The sequence below is a fragment of the Enhydra lutris genome, unplaced genomic scaffold (assembly GCF_002288905.1).
Source record: "Enhydra lutris kenyoni isolate GAN:26980312 unplaced genomic scaffold, ASM228890v2 scaffoldscaffold25, whole genome shotgun sequence".
In the NCBI taxonomy this organism is placed as follows: Eukaryota; Metazoa; Chordata; class Mammalia; order Carnivora; family Mustelidae; genus Enhydra; species Enhydra lutris.
The window spans coordinates 24044019-24070386 of NW_019154109.1; the positions used below are offsets into that span (position 1 = coordinate 24044019).

General features: G+C 48.6%; 1 protein-coding gene across 3 annotated transcripts in view; it reads left to right on the top strand.

The window, feature by feature from the left end:
- LOC111150992 (family with sequence similarity 78 member B) overlaps positions 1 to 26147 on the top strand; it is an 86998-nt gene extending 60851 nt beyond the window's left edge. The window contains exons 2-3 of one of the 3 annotated variants that reach the window (XR_002640828.1): positions 12770 to 13704; positions 23197 to 26147. Coding sequence is in view for 1 of the 3 variants with exons in the window: in XM_022508673.1 (XP_022364381.1) it covers positions 12770 to 13292 (523 nt within the window). In the remaining 2 variants the exon portion in view is untranslated. Of the gene's footprint in view, positions 1 to 12769; positions 14662 to 23196 lie in introns of those variants that run through there. The other 2 variants (XR_002640827.1, XM_022508673.1) reach the window with 2 other exon arrangements.
- The last annotated feature ends 221 nt before the right edge of the window (positions 26148 to 26368 follow it).

The window sequence follows — 26368 nt, forward strand, 5'->3', positions numbered from 1 at the left end:
CCGAGGTCATGGGTATACAGCTGACACCCGCCAGGAGCCAGGCCACAGCCAGCGGTGTGTCCCCCCTCCCCACATGGCCTTGGATGCAGAAGAACTTCACAAATTAGGCATTAAAGGAGTTAATCGATTAACAAGGAAAGCAGATGGGGGGACAGTGGGGGGACAGATAAATAATGTAACTTTTTATTTTTTTTAAAGATTTTATTTATTTATTTGACAGACGAGATCACAAGTAGGCAGAGAGGCAGGTAGAGAGAGAGGAAGCAGGCTCCCCGCTGAGCAGAGAGCCCGACGCCACGGGGCTTGATCCCAGGACCCTGGGATCATGACCTGAGCTGAAGGCAGAGGCTTTAACCCACTAAGCCACCCAGGCGACCCTAACGTAACTTTTGAAAATCGAAAACACAACATGGTCAAGTGGGAGGCACCCAGGGCAGGGGAAAGAGTGTGGGGTCTCTCTTGGGTTTAAATCCTGGCTCTGCCACTTCCCAACTGGGAGAATCCACACAAGCTACTTCTCTGTCTGGGTTGTAGCCTTGGTGAGCCGGGGCTTACCGACGCCTCCTTCACGAGGACATTATGAAGATGAAATGAGCTGACCTGTAGAGAGTACCGAGCATGGTAGACAGAGCAGGAGCTTGAGAAATGGTAGTTTCCTCCCATCTCTGGAGAGCAGAGTGCTTTAATACGGGCCTTAGAGGTGACCAGGGTATGAATCCTGGCTCCCCGGTTTACCAGCTGCCTTATCCCAGCATGACTTCCTCTCCCTGTGGCTCAGTTTCCTCCTTTGCAAAATGGGGTGGTGACAACAGAAGCCATCTGGGAGCATTGTTCCAGATTAAGCGAGAGCAGTTGTGTGCAGCATCTCCCTCGCCGAGAGCCCCGGGCCATCCCGCCTGGACCGAGCACCGGGGGAATGCGTTTTTGGAATCTCTCTGCCCCTCTAGGTCAGTGATACCTCTGCAAATTCCTCTATGCTCACACATGTGTCCACCTCCACTTCCCTGCAGACAGGCAGCCCTTCTGTGTGCTAAGCAGGACCTGTCTAGAAATCCATTTTCATGGCCCTGTCACCAGGACATACACGGAGCCATCAGCAGCCACATACCGTCTGCCCCCAGCATCGTTGGTGCTGGTGACCCCCGCCCCCCGCATCTGCCACCCGGCTCAGCGTGCCGTGAAATGCGGTGTGTGAAGAACATACAGTGGAAAGTTAATGAGAACAATAAACTCTGATTTGAAGAGTCGGTGCCGCTAGCCCACACCACTTCCGTCCTCAGCCTCGTCCCTTCTGTGTCCCTCTGTCTGCCCTGCTCCTCTGCTCTGTTTCAGGAACTTGTCCGATACCAGCTTGGGTATGACGCAGTGGGAACAGGGATCTCCTTGAAGAAGAGGTGGAAGTGCTGGGCCGCGGGCACATCCCCATTCTCCGCCTTCCCTCCCACAGCCTGCCTGGTGCTGGTGCTGGGGAGAGATGCGTGCTCCCAGCAGCCAGCCAGTGGCACCCGGCAGGGCCAAGTCCCTCGGCCACCATGCCTCCCCTGGGGACATGCCTCCCTTGGAGTGTCACCCGTACAGAGAACCAGGGCTTTGGGAGGGTGGGAGTGAGGGGAGCAGGGTAGTGCGCTCAGGTCAGCACTGGCTGCCAATAGCCTCTGGTTCTGAGCCACAAGTGGGCACCACTGCTGGGGAGTCAGTCTCATATCAGATCAGCTGCCTACTTGCTTTGTGACTTTACCAAATGATTTAACCTGAGCCTCAGTGCCCTATTTGGGGGGGGGGGTGTGGAGGGGAGTAACGTTTGCATACTTTGGGGTTGCTGTATCAAGTATCCAGTAGAATGTTCAGCATCCAGGAGGCCCCCAGTTAACACCAGCCATTCTTGTGGGCAATAGCGGTATTACTAACACTGGACTTTTTGGAGTCCCCTCTGCCTGCCTTGGTTTCTACTTTGTCACCATAGACACTGTGCTCAGTCTGGCTCCTCTGGTCTTGTTCTTGCTCCAATAAATAGATCTTTGACTTCATTTTCTAGTTTCTACCCTGTAAGCCCCACTAACCACTGAGGCCAAGGAGCCCGTGCCCCAGACCCTGCCTGGACACTCCCCATCCCTGGTACCCAGACCCTTGGGTCACTCCTGAGTCCCATCCTTGGCTTGGTGGCCCAGAGCAGGTATTTCAGCCTCTCCCCAGTCGGTTGGCCTTTCTACCTACCTCCCCAGTTCTGGTTCCCCAAAGCGGCCCGAGCCCTGTGGGCTGTTCTGTTGGACTAGCTGATAGGGTGGGCAGGAGGGGGAAGAGGCAACTTCTCCTCTCCAGGCTGGGATCAGAGAGACTCAGGCACCTCCGGATGCCTCTCAGACACCTGGGCCTGGGAGCCCTGCTCTGGTTCGTTCACTCATTCACTCGTTCAGTTGTAAATATCTAGTGACTTCCTGTTCATCTTGGGGAAGATTTAGCAATCACGTCATTACCAATATGTCCTTGACCTTGAGGAACTGTCCCCCAAAATGATTCCTGAACCAGATGGGAAGAAACCACAACTACTATCTAGGCCAACAAATACGAAGGCTTTGGAGTTCTGGCCCCAGCCTCCGTCGGCAATGGGCCCAGATGTCTGAGTGGGATGGCAGAGAGGCAGCCTGTTCTGCGGGGCTGCCTGGGGTCCACCAGCCATCCTCAGGATTCCCCGTCTCTGTCAGATGCATGTGTTATCATCAGATTCAGCCCCCAGAAAACCAGTTGTGTCTTTGTAAACAACAGCAAAAGCTGCAGATGTTCTGTGCTAAGAGTCAATGAGACCGCAGGGTGTGTGGGGCCAAGCTGGCAGCTCCCCGGACTGGGGAAGTGGGAGGGCCCCAAGGTATCCTCCTCCAGGGACCCACCTGGAAGACCCAGAAGATTCCACACTAGGAATCTCACTTGACTAACACAAAAAGAAGTAAGCCTCCTCCCAGTCAGTGATAGAACAAGAGGAAAAAATGCAAAGAAAAGGTTTGGGTGCTCCAAGGGTCAGAGGCCTATCATCATCACAGGAGCTGGATTCTGGGGTGTAGGAGCTCCCAGGAAGGCTGGCTTGGGGCTGGGACCAGGTGGAGTGATGGAAGCCATGTCTCCTTCCGCCCCAAATGCACAGGCTGGAAGCATGACAAGCAGGGGCTCAGAACCACTCATTGGGAGCCACAACTGGCTCCCCAGCGGCAGGTGGTGCCAGAGACTCAATGAGGAGGCTGCCAGGGTCCTAGAGGGGAGACCAAATGAGGGTCCTAGAGGGGAGATCTCAGGCCCAGCTGAGATCCAGGGCAGCAGCCAGAGTCCCCAGTGTCCTCAGAGTCCTGGGAAAACCACGTGGGTGGGGTCCTATGACCCAGAAAACTGTCCACTGACCCGAAACCTCAGGCATGTCAAATATAAACAAGCCAGCAGAGGCCTCTGAGAAACCTGCTGGGCGAGGGGGTCCACTGGAGAAAGTAGTGAAGGATAAATGCGTAATAAGAATGTGTCTCTCATGCTAGTGAAACCCAGTCTAGACAGAACATGAGTGTGGTCGCAAGGGAAGCCTTTCAGTGAAACATGGTGCCTCTCCCAACATGGAGGGCTCTTTTAAAACACTGGAAATTGTTTTTTCTGCTGTGGGAAAAAATACCTCCCTCTGTGCCAAGAAAAAAGGATGTGGTCAGAAAGGAAGGGGTGGAGGAGGAGGTGGGAGGCTTCTTGGAGTCTGACATAAACAGTGCAGAATGAGGAAAAACCTAATTTTAAAAACTTACTCTGTAATCATGGTGCAAACCATCTGAGAACCGGGAGCCCTGCCAGGGCCGGGCCGGGGACTGGTGTCTGAACAGGCTGAGAAGCTGCCTAGAGGCGGTGGGCGTCTGGACTCACCAGGTGACACAGGGCAGCGGCCTTGAACTCCTGCTTCCCCCACCTCCCACCGCAGCCCTCTCCCCAGCCTGAGCCCTGCCCCCACATGCTCCTTGAAAGGGGCTTCTCTTCCTCCTCTCCTCTCCCTTCACCCACAGCCATGGGGCTGTTACTTCCAGCAACTCAGGTGGGGGGTGAGGGGCGGATTAAGGGACACGAAGGTGCTGGCCCCTGCCTTTGCCAAGTCAGAAGTGATCCTGAGCCACGGACTCTCTGGGATGTGGCACTGACTGCTTGTCCCTGCAGTAGATGGAGAAAAGCCTGAATCCTCAGAAAACATGACGTTCTCTTTAATTTTCCACACTCCTGAGTGGTAATGCCATAGGTTTGAGCCCTGGAGATGAAGAGAGAAGCCAGGAGCCCCTTCCCGCCATCAGAGTGCAGTGAAGTTAACACAGCAGCCAAATTCCTGTAGGAGCAGGTCAGAGGGCAGACGAACCACAGACTCTCAGAGCAGTGCCTGTGGTATGATCAGGGCTAATATCGGCCTTAGAGCTGGAGCAGGGTTTCCGAGGTCCCCTGTCCTGCCTGCATTAACTCTTCAGTTGGTAGACTTTGGAGAGATCTGGGGCCCTGGGAGGCATTTGGGGAGAGTGGAAGGTGTCTGTTTAGCAGTTGTTTAAAAAAATGTTTCAATATTTTAACAACTGGTATGGCGATAGCAAGTGTCTATTGGCTAATACCACCCATGACTATTATCATTATTTTTTTCAGAGCCTTTGGACCACTAATTTAGTACCAGGGAGTCACTGTGAGGAAAGCATGTGATTTTGAATCAGATCCTAGATTCGCAACTCAACTCTGCCCATCGCTAGCTGTATGACCTTGAGCAAGTTCCCTATTGTGTAATGGAAAGTAGAATGATACCCACTTCATGAGATTGATCTAAGAAGTGTGTGCAAAGCTATTTCTGAGAGTACTCTGTTAATGTTAAGACTGAACAGATGTGAGTGAGTAAAAGCACACAAACCAAAAGGAAATACTGATTTGGAGCTGTCCGGGGTTCTGAAGCTACGGGGCTTGAGATCTCCACCTGTCCCCAACATTTGTAGGGTCCAAGAAAAGAACACAAATGAAGGCCCACATATTAATTTTAATTATTTTCTAAATTTTCTAAATACTAAATTTAATTCTGAGTCAATTAATGGAAAGCTAATGGTGTAAGTCAGACTAAGTGCTAAATCGCATCAGTTCTGTCCTCCTACCCTGATAGACACAACTTTATAACAACCTAGGAAACAAGGTTCAGATTTAGAATCCTTGGACTCCTCAGAATTCTGTGCTAGAGTGTAGCAGCACAGGAAGAACCGACCCCAACTGGCCCCACTCCTCTTCCCACCCTGGCTCATTACCATATTGAGAGATATGGAGCATCACACATATGCATGTGGATGCCTAACACACGTGTCCAAACTCCATGTGCACCCCCAACAAACAACCAAGCTTTGGCACACACAGGTAGAGTAGGCTGCCCTTAGGAAGACAGAATGGGCAAAAGGCCTGCATTGACCATGGAGGCACATTTGGAGCCCTACGGGCTGGGAATACTGAGATCCCAGATACCCAGACTGTGGTCTAGAAGGAGGGCAACAGGCTTCAGGTGGGCATGTCTTCTTAGCCCCACAGGCCCCCTTGCTCAGTGTGGACTGGCATAGCTACAAGATACCAGAGTGGGTCCCTTAAAGCATAAGGCCAGGCAGGGACTCCTCTCACCTGGTCTGAGGGGCCGTGTCATCTTGGATCCCAAAGCCTCCCTTGGAGCTTGAAACAGGGTTGAAACTACACATCCATCAGGGGACATCAGTGTCAGCAGTGCTGCTTCTCCCTGCCCTCGAGAATGCTGCTGCTGGCCTCCATCCCCGTGGTGACCACAAGACTTCGTGGGGAGCAAAGTAGGGCTTCTTCAGAGAGGTTGCACTGTCCCTTGTGGGCACTGGGAGAACTGGCTGGAACCTGGACCTCAACCCAGGGACCCCTTATTTGAATGAAATGTTTCACATGAGTTTGTTTAAATGAGATTTGCCTTTTTCTTCTAAAAATCGGATGCAGAAAGCATGAAGGTTGCAATAATCGATGTTTTCATTATTAGCTCCATCGGTGAGTCCATTAGCTGTGAGCTTTGGGTCAATGACTGGTTGTCTAAAATGAAAATGCCGTGTTTATCACCGTGAGGAGAGGGTTGTAGGAGGAGGGGAAACAGATACTAAGGTCTACCCAGCATGTTATAGTTTACAAAGTGCTCACATTCCATCACTCCAGTTGATCCTGTAATAGCTCTGAGATGTAAGGAGCCTGTGAGGAGTTATTCTTCTTCCCATTTTACACACGAGGAGCCTGAGGCTGACAGGAGCAGCTTGTCTGAGGCCAGCCCGCTGTTACCTTGGGACTGACACCCAAACCACCAAGCACAGTGTGAGTGTTTTCTCCACTCAGCACGGTGAAGACTTCGAAGAGAAAAAATGAGATAAAGAACTCATTTACGGTTAAGGTTAAGATTAAGGCACTTTCCCACAAGTGTGGTAAAGGAGAGAGAGCAGGGTTTGGGGTCAGAGAGACCTGACTTCAGATCCTGGTGCTGTCCTTTCCATTGGAAGGACTTTGCACAGTTCGTTCTGAGCTTCTTTTCCTTGTATGACCAGCATATCAACATCCCTGCCTCACACGGTTGCTGTCAGCTGCTTGCCCATGGAAGGATCAGTGGCTGTTAGTTTCCTTCCTTCCCAACCCTCCCCCCATCACTCTTTCTTACTAATACCTCAAGCCAGATCTCACTTGTACCACACGCAGTGCTACATACTTTGCATTCATTACCTCATTTAATACTCACACCAAGTACATCAAGTAAATCCTATTACTGTGTCCTATTTTGTAGGTGGGGAAGCTGGTACAGAGAGGGCAAGTGACTTGCCTAACTGACACAGCCAGTAGGTGGTAGCACTTGGTTCACAAGCCGAGGCACCTTGGCTCCAAATTCCTGCTCTCGGCCACTCTGCCCAACCTTCTCCCCACCTCGCTCTCTTGTTCCCTTTGTTGCCCAACTTCTTGAAGGAATTACCTGAACTCCAAGTATTTTCTTGTGCTTTCTCATTCCCTCTGTAACCCCTTACAGGACAGCCTCCACCACATATCCTGACTGCTGTCTTGATAATTAATAATTCTCATGGTCTTTTTCTTAACCCCACTCTCTTCAGTTCATGTGGCTTTCGGCAGCGATGACTTCCTGAAATTCTCTTAACTTTGGAAGTGAGTTGTCCCCGTTTGCTGACTCTTCTGCTTCTTAGGCTCCTCTTGTCTCCTGGCCATCTGAACAAACCTCCTAAGGTATCTCTTTTATCCCCACTCATCTCACCATCACCAACCAGCTAGTCCTCTCCATGCAGACCGTTGACAAATTTACACCTCTAGCCCTGACTTTCTCCTAAGCTCTCGATCCAGCCATGCAATTCCACAAAAGCAGGTAATTCTGAACTCCTTCTATGTGCCAGGTACTGTTCTAGGTACTGGAGATATGGCAGTGAATAAAACAGGGAACCCCTTCCTTCTTTAGGGTTACCTTTGAGGACCCGGGTGAGGGGAGAGAGACCATAAACAAAGTAAGTAATACAGTGTATTAGACAGTGGAGAAAAGTAAATGAGAGTCAGGAGATGGGGAGTGCTGGGGCAGGAAGCTGTGATTTTAAGTACAGTTGGCAAGAAAATTTGCACTGAGAACATGATACTTGAGCCAGCAATAATGGAGCCAAGAGAGCAAGCCTTAAAGATCCTGAGGGAAGAATGCTTAAGGTAAAATGAAGAGTCTGTGCAAAGGCCATAAGGTGGGAGTCTTCCTGGCATGCTCAGCTGAATGGGCAAGAAGGAAAGAAAAGTTGATGATAGCCAAAAGGAAATGGAGAGCTAGATCATGTAGGGCCACATAGGTTCTGTCAAGAACTTGGGCTTTTCCTGAGTGGCTTAGGAGCCATGGAATCATTTTGGGTAGAGGAATGACATAATTTCACATTTGTTTCACAAGATCACTGAGACTACCATGTTGGAAATAGACCAGGGCAGCAGAGCAGAGGTTTTAGCAAGGAGGAGACTGGTCAGAGGCTAGGGCAGCAGTCCAGGAGGAACAGCTCTAGCGTGGATCCCGGTAGGGCAATGGAGGTGATAGATGGACAGGATTTGAATTCTGGATAGATTTTGATGATATCAACAGGATTTGCTGATAGTACGTGGAATGTGAGAGTGTGGTCAAGAGTAACTCCTAAGTTGTTGGCAGGTGGGCAGTTGGGTCTTTGGATCTAGAGCTCAGGGAAGCAATCCAGATTGGAGATAGACCTTTGGAAGTTGTCAGGATGTAGATGGTACTTAGCTGTGGGACTGGATTCACCAAGGGAACGTGAGTAGATAGAAAGGAGAAGAGAACCGAAAACTGAGAACTGGCACTTTCCAAGGGTAAAAGGTTGAGAAATGAAGCAGAATCAGCAAGGGATGGCGAGGAAGAGCTCATGAGACACACGGGGAAACAGGAGTCATGCGTGTGCTTGATGTGTCAGCCACTGTGTTCCGGGCAAAGATGCAAAGACAAACGTGACTCCATCTTCACTCCCTCATGGAGGAGTCAGGACTTTGCGCTCTGAAATACCACTGTGGGTGGGTCCAGGGATGGGTGTGGGATATCAGAGGCAGTGGGACCACACCTTGTTACTTCTGAGAATGACTTTACACACACACACACACACACACGTGTCAACTGTGTGTGGCTCCTCTGAGTGTTTTACTTTATCCCTTCCTTTTGTCTGTGACAGGCAATCAGTTACCAAGCCATAGAGTATCTGCCCCTCCCCTCCGTTCCTTCCAGCCTAGATGGAAGCCTCATTAAAGATCACCTACAATGTAGCAAAATCTCCTAAACATCCAGGTTCCCTCCTGTTGGCCCTCTAATTCTCCTTCTTACATCACCCTACTTCCTGGCACATTATCCCCTGCTCAAAAGTCCTACCACCTCTGGAATGAAGCCCAGTGCCTAAGCCCATTACTAAAGGCTACTTCACAGACTGACTCTGCACTGTCCACCCAGCGTTGTCTCTACTCTTCCTAGGTGGTCCTTCTGTTTCCTGGACACTCCATGTTCATGCTTAAGGCCACATGTTTGCCCATGGTAGAACCTCCCACTGGGGTGTGCCTTTCTTTGATCCCATATTTCATACCCATTTCCTCTGCAAAGCTCTCCCCCTATAGCCTGCATGGATGTCCATGTCTCCAACATCCTGTATCACTCCGAGTCTGTGTCGTTCACTTTTGTATGTAGGTATATAATGGCCATTATATACCATTATATATATAATGGTACATAATTTTACCATTTATATGGTATATATATGGTATAATTATATGCCATATTATATGGTGTGTGTGTATGTGTATATATATATATATATATATATATATATATATATATATATGGTATATATATGATACACAATTTAGTATATATACGGTATATAATTTAGTGACTGTCACTAAATACATTTATATTCACCAGTTCATTTTTTTTAAAGATTTTATCTATTTATTTGACAGACAAAGATCCCAAGTAGGCAGAGAGGCAGGTAGAGAGAGAGGAGGAAGCAGGCTCCCCTCTGAGCAGAGAGCCGATGCAGCATGATTACTTTGGGCCATGTGGAATTTGAAGTGCCTCCAGCACTTCAAAGTAGTCCTCTTAAATGGTCAGAGAGTGACTCCAGGGTCCTATCACTCTTGGAGTTTATCGGGGACTTCTTTGAAAACCATTACCAGGGCACCTGGGTGGCTCAGTGTTTAAGCCTTCGGCTCAGATCATAATCCCAGGGTCCTGGGATTGAGTCCCACATCAGGCTCCCCCTGCTCTGTGGGGAGCCTGCTTCTCCCTCCCCCTCTGCCTGCCATCCCCCTGCTTACGCTCTCGCTCTCTGTCTCTCTCTCTCTCTCTCTGTCAGATAAATAAATCTTGAAAAGAAAAGAAAAAAAAAGAAAAGAATACTATTACCAAAGCCAGTTTATCAGCTACATAAACCAGTCATGCACTGTATAGGCATAACTCTTTTGGAGGAAAAAAAAAGCGCCACTACCTTAGAATGTACATTAGTACCTATTTTTCATAAAAGAAATAAAAATATGATATTTTTGCAAAAAAGAAACCTATTCACTAGACTTACATCGTAATGAATTTTGGCTACTTCCAAAATCAAACCTTCCCTTAATGATGGAGCCCTTCAGTCCCTGGAGCTGTGGGAGAGAACATGCCTCAGACCCAAAGGATTTCCGATAGAGCAGTGTCAGAAGTCACAGCAATGTGAATGGACTGAAACACGGCCTCCCAAGGTCACCTTGCCCACCGGCTACACTCAGCCAGGTACCTTGTTCTGATGTGATGAATAAGAAACTTGTTTTATTTCTCTATTCCACAGAATTGTCCAAGAAAAGGGTATCTTCCTTCTCCCCCAAGACAGGCACAAGAGTGCAACTTTACTGTATTATCTCTGTTTGCAGAAAATCTGGGACCAAACTAAGCTTTGTAAATTTCCCACATGACTGCCGTCTAGAACCCTGGGCTTAAGTCTGCTCACATAGCTCTAGGCAGGAAGGTAAGGCCAAAAATAGGAACTGTAAAGACTCTATGGACAAAGTTTCTTAATCGACCAGCAAGATAGCCAGTCCTGAGAAGGACAGTTTATACCAGAATCAAAAACCAAGAACACACCAGAATGAAAAATTCCCCAACCAATATGCCACAGTTGGCACAGTGTCCAAGATGGAAGAACAAGTACAATTTGGTACTGCCAAGAATGCTTGTCCTCCCATCCCACAAAGGAACCAAAGGAACCCAAAGCAGGCCTGGTTACTGCCACCTGAATGGAGAACAGTTGAGGCAACACAGAAAGTAAATGCCTGGTGACTTAATTATCATCCCCATACTTCAGCTGGAGGCAAGAAGCTGATTTCATAAACCCAACAAGCAGATTGGGTCTCACCTGACCTCTGGTGCGTATATGGTCACATCCCACTCAAACAACACTGACGTCCCTCTGTACAGTGAGACACGGCTGTAGCATTATTGGGGAGCTACTCATCGGCGCAGCTACAGTGAGCATGTACAGCAAAGTGGGCTCCCTCTGACTTTCTCCTTGAGGTCATTTCCTCTTCTTCATTTCTACCAGTCATGACACACTGCAGTTAATCCCAGCAGGTTACCAGGGGCATGGAGACGAGAGAAAAGTTCTTGCAGTGGTGGGCCCACCTCCTCCCCAGGCAGCCCCGCCTTCCCTTCTCTTCCAACGGGGGCTGACTAGCACAGGGGTGCTGTGGGGACCAGCCAGCGACAGCAATTAGTGCCGCTCAGTCTCTGTGCAACGGTAAAGGATGCTGAGACCTTTTAGCCTCAACTTGACAATGCCACTCTCTCTTAAGCCATTCGTATAAAGCCCTGGAGGATCTTCTGTCACTTCATAAGAGGAAGAACTTTCTATCAAACAAGGCAGCCATGTCTTAGCTGATGAGTGGAGCATCTCATTTTTTTAAATTATTAAATTCTTCTGCAATGTCACTGAGAATCACTCCCAGTGCCAGCAGTGGGTATATGGAGAATGCATAGGCAGCCTCTGCTGACTAAACTTCTTCTTCTATTTGGGTTCAGTCCAGCTCCCTGGGGCTGTTCTGGGACCTGCAATCACACAAGACAGTCTGAGTCCTCTCCACTCTGGCTCTCTCCAGAACCAGGAGGTGGTAAAATAGAGTGCTCAAAAGCATGGACTCTGGAGGCAGATAATTCCCAGCCCCACATCTTACAATCTGTAGAACCCTTGGTGTGGGCTTTAACATATTTAAACCTCCATCCTCTTGTGTATAAAATGGAAATAGAAATTCATGTATCTTTTGGGATATTTTGAATGTTAACTGAGAAATAACATAGTTAAAGTACTTAGCACAGTGGTTGGAATAGAGCAAGTGTTCAATGAGTATCAGCTGTGATGATGATGATGATGATGATGATGATGATGATGGCGGCGATGATGGCAATGGTAGTCATGATGAGCAGAGGAGAGAGACATGAGCTAAGATCAGGAGCAGCCAGGGGGAGTAGCAAAGTATCCAGAATGATGAGTTTGCTAAGCTAAAAAATTGGACTTCCAGGCTGGACCTGAAGTCAGTAGGGTAACAGCACATTAGAGACTATGTATGCCAGCCTACGGCACAACATTTGCATTGAGATGGTTTTCAAGGTGACCATGATTTCCTTTTGTTATCAGTTTCTACATCTGTTTGCCAGGTGCTAGATTGGCCAATGACTGGAATTTTAGCAACCTTCTTTGTTGAGTAGAAATTCTACTACTATGATTTCTTGGGAAATTGGTGTAACCCTTAACTCTGCTCCTTTTGCCCTCCTTTCCACCTGATACTTCCTTCCAAGTACATCAGATTTCACCACCTCTTCCCAACAAACAAACCTTACACACACGCACACTTCCCAAGAAAGTGGTTCTTGCAATGGAATACCTCTAACCATCTGATGACAGTTCCACCATCCCAACGAGTTGATGCCTCCATGGGGCTCACAAGTGCCTCTCTGAGCTTTCTATTTCCAGTTGGACCAGCTATGACTTTATTTAACTTGTTTAGTATAGCTTTTTAATCTTTGTGTTGTTCTGATTTGTCCCTATTTAATACCAAAGCATCACAGCATAGAATTTTTCTGACCAGAATTCCCCTCTGAACTTCCCATTTTGCCCAAGTTGACCATGTTAGTAAGTGGTGAACATCTCCTCGGTTTTTTAAAAATTCATTCAGCCTCTTCTTTTCTTGTGCATCTCTTCTGCTTTGCCAGGTCAAGCTGGGAACTACCTGACTTGAGGGAAGGGAGAGTAAAAGCCATCAGTGACTCAGATGGGGTGAGCTACCCTTGGTACGGGAACACCACGGAAACTGTGACCCTGGTTGGTCCCACGAACAAGATCTCCAGGTTCTCCGTCAGCATGAATGACAACTTCTACCCAAGTGTGACATGGGCAGTGCCAGTGAGTGACAGCAATGTGCCACTGCTCACAAGGATCAAGAGGGACCAAAGTTTCACTACCTGGCTGGTGGCCATGAATACCACCACGAAGGAGAAGATCATTCTACAGACCATCAAGTGGAGGATGAGGGTGGACATTGAGGTGGACCCTCTTCAGCTCTTGGGGCAACGGGCCCGGCTGGTGGGCAGGACTCAGCAGGAGCAGCCCCGGATCCTGAGCCGGATGGAACCCATCCCCCCTAATGCACTAGTGAAACCCAATGCCAACGATGCCCAGGTCCTCATGTGGAGGCCCAAGCGAGGACCACCTCTGGTTGTGATCCCTCCTAAGTAGACGCAGACTGGCCTGACTGTGTGCAGAGCACATGGCGCTATGACATGCAGTGAGGTTGCCAGGGGTGGCAGGAGCCAAACTGAGTTTCTGAGCCAAAGCAGACCTCTTGGTTTGCCAGCCTTTGCAGCCACTTACGAAGAGCAGGCCTGCTTCTGGGGCGGCAGAACCATAATCCTTAGGAAAAGTCCCTTCCTTTTAGGAATAAAGAAATCACTGATTTGACAGACTTGCTGTGATTACCATGCAAGTAGCCATATTTCGGAGCTGACCAGGATGATTCTTTTACCTGAACTATTGACCATTTCTTTCCTGTGAGATGCAGGGGATGGAAACAAAATTAAACAGTGCCTGTGGCAAATGCTGCTTTCCAACCAATTAGAAGTGGGAGTGAAAACATCCACATCAGGTGTTTGTAAGACAGACAGTCCCACTGTCTGACTAGAGGGTGCTTGGGGAAGGGGGTGGGATGGAAGTCGGGCGGTGAAGAGAATGGGGAGAAGGAGGAACGAGTTGATACTACAAAGTAATACCTATGAATTTATTAGTAGACAATCAGATCTTCAACATACTCAGTGGAATGAAAGATACACCTAGAGAATTAGAGATGCATTGATATTCGCTCCATTCTGAAGGGGGGGGGCGGCACCTCCTGGGAACTGTCCAGAGTTCTGATGTGAATAGACAGATGGTGCCTCGATGGTTCCATCTACCCACCTCTTTCCAAAATTTGATTGTTCCGAATATCTTTTTTTTTTTTAAGATTTTAGTTCCGAATATCCTTAATCACAGTATTTGGATAGACAGTTCCTGTATTCTGCACAAGCTATGATAATTGGGGACTTCACCATGTTCTTTGGTGAAACATTAATTGTGATTTTGTTTACAGCTGCTTATCCTGTTCCCAACCAATTCTAAATTTACAAAGAGATAATTGTTTATAAACTATGGAATCCACGTAGGATTTTGAGAACATTTTAACAAATAAGAAGACTATTTTCATTCTTTTGGGGTCTTTTTAGCTTCTGAATGATGTGAACATACAGAATACATACACCTATGTACACGCCCACATGCAGGCATAAACACCAGGATGCTGACAGCCTGACCGACACAGGTGCCAGCAGGCCCTGCACATGACCTTGTAGCCCGGGACATACACTTTATATATGTTTATTTTAGCTCGAGTTCACAGAAGCTCAACTTTAACTGCATGAGCTCTTGTGAGGAAGTGCCTCATAATGCTTAGCTTCAAAGCTCTTTAATGAAAACCTGATGAGCTGCTCACATCGTACAATGGCTCAGATCCAACTAACAAGGATGAGAGAACATATTTCCTTCAGTCAGGCCACCAGCAAACATTTTAAAGAGTTTCTAGTCTTTTTTTTTTAATCTTTTTTTTTCTTAGATTTTATTTATTTATTTGACAGAGATCACAAGTAGGCAGAGAGGCAGGCAGAGAGAGAGAGAGGAGGAAGCAGGCTCCATGCTGAGCAGAGAGCCCGATGTGGGGCTCGATCCCAGGACCCTGGGATCATGACCTGAGCCAAAGCAGAGGCTTCAACCCACTAAGCCACCCAGGCGCCCCAAAGAGTTTCCAGTCTTTGCCATTTTTGGCAAAATGTCCTAGTGTACATCACCCAGAAAAGAGCCTTTCTTTTTATTCGCAGTCATGCAAATTGTGGTACACACACACATGCATACACACACACACACAAGGTTTCTTCATTTAAAATCCCCCAAGCAAAATAATTGTAAAACTGTCACAATGTCATTGTAGATTTTATGGATAGATACTGGCAGCCTAATTTCAGAGGTGAAAGAGTTGAAGTTCAGAGTAATTATTACAGTCCTATGGTTGGCTCCAATGATATCTTCTACCAGAGTTTCAGAATGAAGAGGAAAAAACAGGAGGACTTTTTCATTACTTTTATTAAAAATACAACCAAGTCTAATTTCTTTCAGGTTCTAGTCCCAGGGGATGGTGCTTATTTGCAAGAGAGGTTTAACAGATCCGCTCGAAATCCTGTAGTGTTAACCTCACACCCCAACCACCAACCACTCTCTTATAGATGAGTTATTGACGGCAAGCTGAGCTGTTTATAACAGCACATTAATGACACATCAGTGACTCACAGAAGACCTAGAGACATTCCATTTAAAAATAATTCAGTTGTTACATTTGGATTCCACTGTCCTTCCCATGCTTCCTTGTTTTTTATGGGAGCTCCAAAGAGCTCCATGGCTGAAATAAACTGCCTATTTTACACCCTGATGTCTGAAACAACAAACTGTCTCTCTGATTGAATTAGACACCACCTTTATAGAATGCCCGGACACCAATCCTGGAATCCAACCCATGCGGCCCTATGCTAAGAAAACCTGATATTTAAAAATCCAGAATTGCAACAAACAACTGGTTAACGAGAAATTGTACGTTTCCTGTACAATTGTACAAAATCCTGTACAAGATTTCATTGTACAAAATCCATTGTACAAGATCCATTGTACAAAATCCTGTACAAGATTTCTGTTTTTAAATTCCCCTCGCCCCTCCATTAAAACAAGACATGACTTCCACAATCACATTTACATTTAGTGTAACTTTTTCAAGGGCAGATCTGTAGAACGCAAGGGGCAGCATACACAGCTAGACTTGTTCCTGCTGAAAATTTGCACTTTGCAGAGTTTGAAAAGAAACAACCTGGCCAGTTTTCTGGAAAATTATGTAATAACAAAATGAGAAACATAGAGAGGAAAGTGCTTATCAAAGTTAAAAGCCCTTGGGCAAATATACATTATGATTATTGTTGTGATACTATTGCGAGCTGTGCAGTTGGTCTCTCGGTCTGGGAATGAGCCGGCAGAATGCCCTGTTGCCCTGCAGCCGATAGTGTTCAAGTTGAAGTCACTTTGCAAGGAGACAATCCCTTTTCTTTTCTGGGATCCTTCCATTGTTACCTTTCAGCTTAGTCAGGTATTGCCAAACGAAATGCTCTCCAGCAAGAGAGAAGTCACCTTGAAATCTCTATTGGGGTCACCCCATCATCCCATCAGGCTTTTCTTCCCCTGAGAGTCCCGTGAGGTCTGATGCTAGGGGCCATCAGTTTAGAGAAGCTCATTCAGGGCCTTGATCAGGTTTTAGTTGGGTGGTCTCAGGGCTATACTTGGATTCTGAACACACACATAATTGACTGGTGGCACAAGAGCTTTTAATTCCGTGTAGGAAAGAGCATTTTGTCAGGTAATAGATCTTAAATGTAGTCGCCTTTGAGATCTTTTCTTCCACAATCTCAAGGAAATTGAGGTCCAGTTGAAATAGCTCATCTATTCAGGGTCACAGACCTAATTAGCAACAGAGCCAAGAGAGAAGAGCCTGGGTCTCTCAAATGTCATAGCACAGCATGAGCACACTTACCTGAGACCCAGAGTCCCCTCCAGTGTCTGCCCCTGGACAATTCACCCTCCCAGCACTAGAGACAACTGAATTCCCCCTTTAAAAAATAGGGTGAAATCTTCATTACCATTATGTCAAAAAAAAAATGAATATTCCAGAATCCCTCTTATCCATGACAGCTGTTTGGAGACTGAACTCTTAATCTGGACCCTTTGCATCATGGATTTTGAATTCCCGGCTCAGTGCTTTGGTCCACAGCACACGGGAAGGTTGGAGGCTAGTCCTCTCGCCCCCTCCCATATCATGGGCTTTTTACAACCCCTTGTCTCCTGGTGCTAGGGATGATAGCTCATAGGGCAAAATCACGTTCTAAGCAGCAATTCTGCGCAGTAAAATAAGAGAACTGTGATTTCTAGAATATTTTACCGAAGTCTTATTCTATATGCCTCTTCTTGTCCCCAGACAGTCTTGCAGGGAGTAATTTTGTTGTTGATATTACTGTCCCCATTTTAGAGACAATAAATTGAGATCCAGATGGGCTAAGTGACTTATCCATGGGCGCACAAATGGGAAATGTCAGGAGCTAGGATTCACACTGGGCCATTTGGCTCCAAATCCCACACTAAGACACTGCACTGCACGCCCCCTCCCCCCAGGCATTCCCTGCCTGGAGGGCACCAAAGAGAAGGAAGCAAGGGAGAAAGCACGTCACTTTCCTCTCCACAGCCATGTAGTCCCTACCAGCCACTGAGTGGACATATTAAAAATAAGAGGACAAACCTTGTTTTCTTAGGCAGAGAACCTTGCAATCCCCAGGGAGACTGTCCCCAAAAATGCCTCTTAGGGACTGCAGGCTGGGGGACCGGCTGTCACTTGGCAGCTCTCAGCACAGCCCTGGTCATTAGTAGAGGAGGAAATCTGCTCTCCTGGTCTCAGAGCCCCTTCAACAGCCCATAAGCATGAAAAGAGAAGGAAAGTGTGCATCCCGCAGCTGGGGTCTTAGCTGAGCAAGACTCTGCCAGCCACCATCCCTCGATGTGGCAGAAGCAGCCCCCGGGGCAGAGGCAGTGCACACACAATGGCTCTCTGAGCTCCGGGTGGCACCTCGAACATTCTTGTTAGAACGGAGGGCACAATTAGGCATTACCAGAGTCAGCTCCCAACTGAGCTGCAAAGAAAGATGTAAACACACACACACACACACACACACACACACACACACACGGACCCACTACACTCTCACACTCCTCAAGCTGAAAAGAAAATTAATCAAAAACCCAATGAACGCCTGAACTCTATAATTAAGCCTAAATGATCCTCAGATAGAAGGGAGCTGAGTGAGCAAGCTCAGTGCACATGGATATTTTTACCCCAGAGTCTTATTGCCATTAATTTCTTTTGAGATCTTGAGTACATCTGGTTCCAGTTTCCCAATAGGACATCTGCCTCTAGAAGGCCTGCGGGGGACTTGCCAGCTCAGTGGCCAGAGGACAGCCAAGGTTATCTGGCCATCCTCAGACACTTTTATGGGAATGCGTCTGGGGAGCTGAGGGCCGTGGCTGTGCTCTCCCACCACCCCCCACCCCTGCCCATGGATCCCACCGCTAACCTCATCCGTGCTAACCATTCCTTCCGGCCGTACCATGCTTCACAGTTAACAAGGGGTTTTTACTGTCCTTTATGTAGAGCTCTGTGGAAGACAGGAAATCTTAGTACTGGCCTAATCTTTCTATCTTCGTATCAACAACAACTCCCATTTGGTTAGTATGTTATACTTGACACTGCACAGTTACAGAGATTCTGTCATTTTGTTCTTGATGATCCTGGAAGAGCTGCCCTATGTCCCCATTTTACGGCTGAAGGATTTGAGGAGAAAGGTCAAGCGACCTGTCCAAGGTCACTTGAATGTTAGTCGTGCGCGGAGGATTTGGGCTTCCGTCTTCTGGCTGCACGCCTGCACTCCATTCTCACGGAACATTCTCTCCTCATTCAGTGCCAGTATTGCTGTCTGTCCGTCCGGCCGCTGCTCTTCCCCGGGCGGGGCTGACTGACTAGGAGAGGGTGTCTGCAGGAATGCAGGCGTTCATCCTTTTTGATTGGTCCCTGGATGTGGTTTGACAAGACAGAGTCAGCTCTCCTGAAGAGTCTGGGTTCAACTGTCCCAGGCTCCGTGCCTTCAGGTGATTTCTCTCCTACTCCTCACTGGAAGGGAGGCCTGTTTGGGGGCTCTGAAGTTGGAGGCCAGAGCCAAGGCCCTCAGCGTGACTCGAGATCCAGCTGGTGAACTAGACCTTCAGCAAATCATTTAATTCACCCGGCCTTCCATTTCCTCTGCTGTTAACTGAGCCACTAATACAACCCAGCCAACATCACAGTCGTTGTGAGGCGCTGTCACATTGGTAGAATCCCAGGGCCCAGAGCTAAATGCACGATCTCAAGTTCCACCTCCTGGGAAGCCCAAAACCATTTCAGGGAAACCGACTCTGCCCGCCAAGCCAGCCCGCCTTCAGTGGAGGGTGGTGGGCTTTTAGCACCCCCCACCCCACCCGCAAACACCTTGCTGGAGAGGCCTGGACCCTGGCAGTCAGGAAGAGAAAGGAGACTACTATGAAGCCCTATAGAAAGCAACAGTGAGCAGAATTCGTAGCTGCAACTCCAACAAGCCTTTTGGGAAGGAAAGGGGCTGAACATCAGATCTGGGCCAGACTTGAAATCCCAGCACACGTTGCTTGGTTTAAGCCACCTAGAGGAGCCAGCCAGGGACAGAAGCACTCTTCCTGTTGTGAGCTCAGGCAAGAGATACAGAGGTGGAAAATTATGATAATAATAATTTTACACACACACACACACACACACACACACACCTGTATCAGTGGGTTTCCACTGATACAGAGGTAGAAAATAATTATATATATACTGTTGGGAGTGAGGCTCTCCCACCGTCCTGTCTCTACACAGTTTCTGATGCCCCAGATCTTGGCTAGGACTCCACGGTTTGAAGGCTGCACTACAGATTGGGTTCTGAGGGTACACATGAAAGAAGGATATACTTCTTCAAATGTTCTACCCCTCAGGCCGTCCCACCGCCGGGCAGCCATATTTGGTTATGGCCCCTCTCTCTGCCCAGCGTGCCCGAGGTGGCCCTATTCCACATGGCCCCACCTGCGCCGGCCACACGGCTTGCCTCAGGACAGCTTCCCAAGGCCCCCTGGCCCCACCGGGACCCAGCACCACAGGCCCTCTGAGGAGAGAGGTACTCTTGCCCAACTGGGGAGTGGTCCTGAAGAGAACCGACCCGCTCTTCTCACCAGGATAAGTGTGAAGCCAGGCCTCTGGGCAGCAGGCCACAGGGCCACATGCAGGAGCCTGTCCTCCACCTCCAGGCTCCCAGTGGTCCTTAGCTAACCCAGAACACGTGGCTTAGTCCTTCAAGCAGCTGAGTGTGGGTCAGAAATGCCTGAGGGAAGGGAAAATAGATGCTAGCATGACAGCCCTGAGGGGAGAAGGCCGAGACCCAGAGCAGTGGCCCAGCTGCGCTCGGACATCCCTGGGGACCATGGCGCGCGGGCGGTGCGTGTGAAGCATTCAAACAGCAAGACGGCTGCTTGGGCAGCTGGTCTCAGGCTGGCCCAGGAGCCCCCAGGGCTCTGGGAACAGGGAGGAGACAGGAAGGAGGACAGAGTAGTTGGCCTCAGGCCAGGCCCAGGAAAAGGCTGAGCCAACCAAGGCACCCAGGGTGCAAAAACTTCAGAAGGCCCTAGATGCGTGTTTGTGCAAACACCGACACTGCCTTGCTGAGAGGGAGGACCCCACGGTGTCTGCCCGGGACGCCTGGCTTCCCTCAGCCCGCTCCCAGCCCTGCTCTGGCGTCGTCTACGTGCTGCCTTCTTCACAGGAAGGGAGGCTGGGGGGCGGCTGCTGTGAGATCCCCCAGGATACTCATTCTTCCAGCAAGTGTTTATTCGGAGCCGCTACTATGTGCCAGACTAAACAGAGGCCCTGCCCAGGGGGAGAGACGAGGCTCACAGGAAGCTCTGGGCACCATTCGTCCCCTCTGGCGCCACGAGTCACCCCAGTTTAGTGAGCGCTCCCTCGGCCTGCCTGGGAGGGGAAGACGCCTCTCCCGCCTGAGGACTTGGCGAGGACAGGTGAGGTGACAAGCCGCATTCCGTCGTCGCATTGTGTGATCTCTTCCAAGGAAAGCATCAGGGAGAGCCGACAGCCGCATCCATACCTCCGCGGGCTCTGGCGACGGGAGAAACAGCTGGTTATCTCTCCGTCTGCTCTTGTCCCTCACCCCACCCTCCAAACCAATTAGAATATTCCACACAGACACGATCCAATGAAATGTTAATTGGAAAAATAACAGGAAAGATAATGCATGCACTTCAGGCTGAGAACTATTTCATTAAACTGAGCTTTGAAAGCAAGACAGCCAATTAAATTATTTCCCACTTCACTCCCTCACGTACCAGAAACTATAGAAAGCGATTACTTCTAATTAATTAGGAAAGAAAGAAGGGCCCTGCGCAGGCATATCAGATGAACGGGGACCGAGGCTCTATGCCACCCCGCCCTCCCTGTGCAGTGCATGTGTGCATACAGTGCATACACACACACACGTAGGTGCACACGCATGCATACACACACGCCTCCGGGAGGAAGACTCGTCTGCTCTCTGACCTGAAGAATTCCATGGGTCTTCTGAAAACAGCACAAAAAACACCTGCTCCCAAGAGTCACTCACAAAATCAAACAAAGAAAAACACCTTCTCTGGGCACTTTCATCAGAAGGGAGAGAGGGCCTTTGTTGTGAGAGAACATGCAGCTCGAAACTCAGCTGGAGTCCAGACTTTTCACAGCACAGAACGATCTTGTCTCTGGGAAAGAAGCAGGCACTTCCCAAGCCAGCTCCCTCTTTCAAATGCTCGGGAAGGTGCCAGGGACCGGGAGACCCGTAACATGCGGTCTCATGCGAGGCATCTTCATGTTTCCATCTGTGAAGCGGGAAGAAGGCCTGTTCTCAGGGCCGCAGTCACCACCCCCCTCAAAGTTCTTAAGGCTGTGAGAACATACTGGCAGAGTTTCCTTGGGGAAACAGAGCAACAAAATTCAACCATGCAGTTAAAATATTTCCTGTACAAAAATTACACTAATCCAAAGGTACCCTTATTGTAGAGCAAGTCGAACACAGTTAACATAACATGAACATTGTAATAAGGAATGGAATGGTCCTATAAAGCAGTCGTCACCAGGATGTGACTTTTGCACACAGGCTTCTCTCCAGTGTGGTCTATGAGCAGCACACAGCTCTGAGGTTGTCTCAAGGCTTCTGCCTACCTGTGCCTGCCTCATGTCCCATCTTCTGCCGTCATCCCCCACGTCTGTCATTGTGCGCCATGCAAGATATCAAGGGACGGCAGAGCCTAGCCCCATCGGTGCCCCTCACTTACTGAAGGACGAGGAACGGGCACTGTAGACGGTAGAGCACAGCAGCTAGTCTAGAGTCTAGGAATAGTTTCTAGAATGGCTTATCGGCTATTAATGGCTTATAGGCTATTGTACATATAATGAGGTTGTTCGCAAACTTCAAACAACTACAACAAGTTGATTTGACAACCTCTGTAAGAACTGGGGTTTTGTTTTCTTCCTGAAATTGAAACCATGCATACATTCTGAAAATGCAGCCGTGTTCATTTGTTTTCAGAAAAACTTGCTCTGCCGTTACAGCTTCGCATCCCTGTGAGCAAAAGCAGTGTATCAAAAATCCAAAGACACAAAGCAGAAGAAATGATTAGGGAATAAAGAGGAGGAGGCCTGGTGCTTGGATTTGCCTCGGGGCAACTCCTCCTTCCATGCATTCAAAAATATTCTTTTTATTTGAAAGACTCAGCTCGCCCCTTACTACTCGCTAGGTCTTCAGGACCACAATGATTACATAGAGGGATACACACAAATACCCTTCCCCACACAAAAATAGTGGTAGCCAATTGTCTTCAAAAGGAAAATGGACTGACAACTTCAACTGAGTAGTGTAGACCTACACTCAACAAATTTTAGTGCATTTGGAGCATTCACCCAGGCACAGATATATGGGGTAAGCCACAGGGTTTTGGTAAATCAGCAAGTCTTACAAATCTCCTAGTGCCTTGATGCTGAGAATCAAGGCCATGGGGTTGGGTTGGGGATGGGGGTTCTGGAATTCCCACCCATTTTTTTAGATCCCTGTGTGGCTTGCTGGTGGGTCACACCTATGTGTCATCTGGAATCCCTTAATATTATTTTAGTTTTTAATCATTTTTAAGACCCACATAAAAGCTATAGGCCATCTTTACTGAGAAATGCATATGTAAAGAAGTCCCAATAACTTTACATAAAATTCCAGGGTCGTCGTCCCCTTGAAATCTATTTATAAAGCCCAGATTATAAACACCTGCTTTTAAGGAATGACACTCTTTGGTCACTGTCTTAATGCCCATCTTACTTACATGTTTCCATGTCCACATACAGGTCACCTAGTAGGACAAGGCACGTCCAGCAAGCAGAACCACATGGCAGAAACTAAAGAGGAGGAAGTGAGCCATGGCTGGTGGTTCTAGAAGCGGAAGACCTGGACAGCTGATTTCCCATTAAAACGAGTGCCATTCTAACTATCTCCTAGCCATCCTCCCACCCCATGACCTGTAGCCCCTCCTACCCCACGACGGGTCATGCAGCACTCCCCATGGACTGGCTGGGCTGGCTGCTTGGCCCTCAGTGGGCTGCGCTGAAGTGGGAGCTGTGCCTGCTGTATCTTTGTGTGTGAAAAGATTGGGTCCATCCAGATCTCAAGTCCATCCCTGACCCTCTGAGTGAAGCTGCCCAGGGAGAAAGAGCTGGTCAACCTGGACTTCAGACACCTAACATGGCCCAGCCCTGGTTTCCAAACTCTTGCCTTCCTTCCCTACGCTTTTGGGTGGGAAACAGCGGGAAGGCGTATCTCCCCTTTTCCTCCCTTCTCCACGTTGGGGGGCCAATATGGATACTCTTCTCGAGATTTCTCTGATCCTTGGAGCTAGGGCCAAAGCAGTCCTGCTTCCCCGGCATGACCAGGCTGGGTGTCTTCAGGGGACCAAGGGCAAAGTGCATGTCAGCAGGATTGATGGGGAGAGGGGAGAGCCACCCTAAGAGGGCAAAAACGGTGTGCATTGTTTTATTTATTGGTTTATTGATTGGCTTGCTTTCTGGTTGATTCATTTAGGAAATATGTATTTATTATACAGCAGAAAACCCACTTCCATCTTTGAGGCATCCAGCCCCAGAATCTATCTTCTTGGCCCCATAGAGCACAGTGAGTGACTCCTCTCTGAAGCCACAGAAAAAAGGGGGCGGGATTCTCTCTCTGTACCCAAACACTTCCACCCCAACCCGATTTTCAGCCAGAAGAGGGGTTAGAAACCACCAGTTCTAGTCATGATAAAGCCACACAAATCAGCAAACAGAGGGTCAGCTGTCCAAGTAGAAGCTCCCAGCAGCCCATCCCCTCTCCCCGGCCCTCTATGCATTGTGGGGGGGCATCTCGGATCTAGACTTCTCCTTCTGCTCTGGGGCCACCTTCCAAAGGCCACATGCACATGAGAGATGCCTGAGGAGTTTAAAAATCATCCATACCCTGTCCCCTCCCCAACTCATTACAGCAGAATCTGGGGCTAGAGCCTAGACGTGGGCATTTTTAAAAGTACCCTGTATGATCCTAATGTGAAGCTAGGCTTGGGAAGCGCTTCTAGTGTTTTTTCCCTTCATCCCTCCCGTCCATTCACATCCTTTATCCTCTACTTCCGGAACTTTCTGCCTCACCAAGAATGGGAGCGGCCACTGGGGAATGAGAACTCTCTTCCCACTTCTCCAGCCCCTCCTCCTCACTCAACCTACCCATCAGGTCAACCAGCCTGAGTAGATCCCCAGAGAGTTGGCAGGTCCCAGCATTTTGCACCCCAAGGCTGGTGCCTGCACCCAGCCCAGGGGCTCTCAAACCGTGCCCAGCTTTCCTAGGAACAAAACCTACTCCCCGCCAGATTCTCTCTCCACCTGCCCTGCACTCCCCAACTCCAGAGGTTTAAAGAGCACTTTGGTGACTCCGAATCCCAATCCTGATGGGAAGGCCTGTGCCGAGTGCTGTTAACGCCGGCCATTTCTGCAGAGCCGCCTGAAGTGAATGAGGGCGACGGTGACAGAGAAAGGAGTCTCATCACCCCGAGCCAGTCCTTCCCCCAACAACTGCGCGGCATCCAAATCCCAAACGGCTGAGAAGCGACATCTCCCCCTTCGCACTTACAAGCTCTCCATTGCTGAGTGTGAGTGAATGCGTGTGTGAATGTGTGCATGTGTGTAATGTTCATGTGCTGCACAAAACCATCAAGATCTATAGAGATGTGCCATGTTTACAGTGGGCCCAGATGAATTCCGTATTAGATATATACACCAGAATTCTGTATTAGGTATAAACAAACTGTTTTACACACACACACACACACACACACAGCCTAGGGAAACCTGGGATGTGGGAAGAGGTGTTTTTTAGTACTCGATCTCCCTCATCTGGGTAATTTCCTGGCGCGAGTACTAGTCCACACACACCCTCCGCTGCCCAGCCTGTCCCCTCCTGTGTTTCATACCACCAAGCCTTCGTTCCCCCATTCCCCATTAGTCAGAATGTCCCTGCCCTACGTCCCATCTCTCAGGGTCCTCCTCTCTGACAGGTGACAGACGGTTCAGTCGGTGGGTGCTAAAGAGTTGAGTGTTACCCCTTCCAGGTGACATTTGTGTTTTAATTGGGGCTACAGATAATGCCTTAATCCGAAGGAGAGGCTCTCATGGTGGGCATCTCAGGCACAGCAGTGGGCCAGTAAGGGAGATTATTTTTTATCAGGGGAGCTTTTTAGAGCACCCCCCAACCCTACCTATCTCTAAGATCAATACTTCATAAGTACATGAGCACAAGAAAGGACACTGACCTAAGTACAATTTCCAGAATGTTGACACACCTCCCTTATGTTGGCCCGAACTTTGCAAGTGAAAAAAATTAGAAGAAGGAACAGCTAAATTAATTGAAACCTCACTGGGAAATGTAGCCTATATTTCACTGGCTGCCAGCCCCCTGGCCCCATCTCCCTTCTGCTCCTTCTCTTTTCTGCGACCACCCCCATACGTTAATTTACTCAAAAGTTTCCTCTCTGTGTCCCCCTCCCCCTTCCCCTCCAACAAATGTATTTCCTTCCCTGTTTCCCGTTTGGAATTGTGCTGTTTTTCCGTGTTGTCTGGACAAAGAGCAGGTGAAAAGCATGAGCATGTGTGTATCGCTTGGAAGAAAGAGAAACCAGGTATTCTGCTGCAGTTTGGAGAAAAAGCCACCGGAGGAAGAGACGAAAGTTGGCTCTGCAGAGTGCCTTAAAAATGACTTTAATTAGGAAATTCTGAGTCGTCAGTCTTTGGATGTTACATAAACTCAAACAGATGTTGCATTTCACTTCTCTGGGATTAAAAAAAGTTAAATACAGTATGTATTCAACAACAAAGTATCTTCTCTCTTTAATTTGGTCATTAAAGATGCAGCGGCTGGGTTTTTTTTAAAAAGCCTCAGGGAGGCCTCAGAACAAGTAGCTCTGGGACGTAGGGAGGGCAGATGCAAGGGTCCTGCCCACTA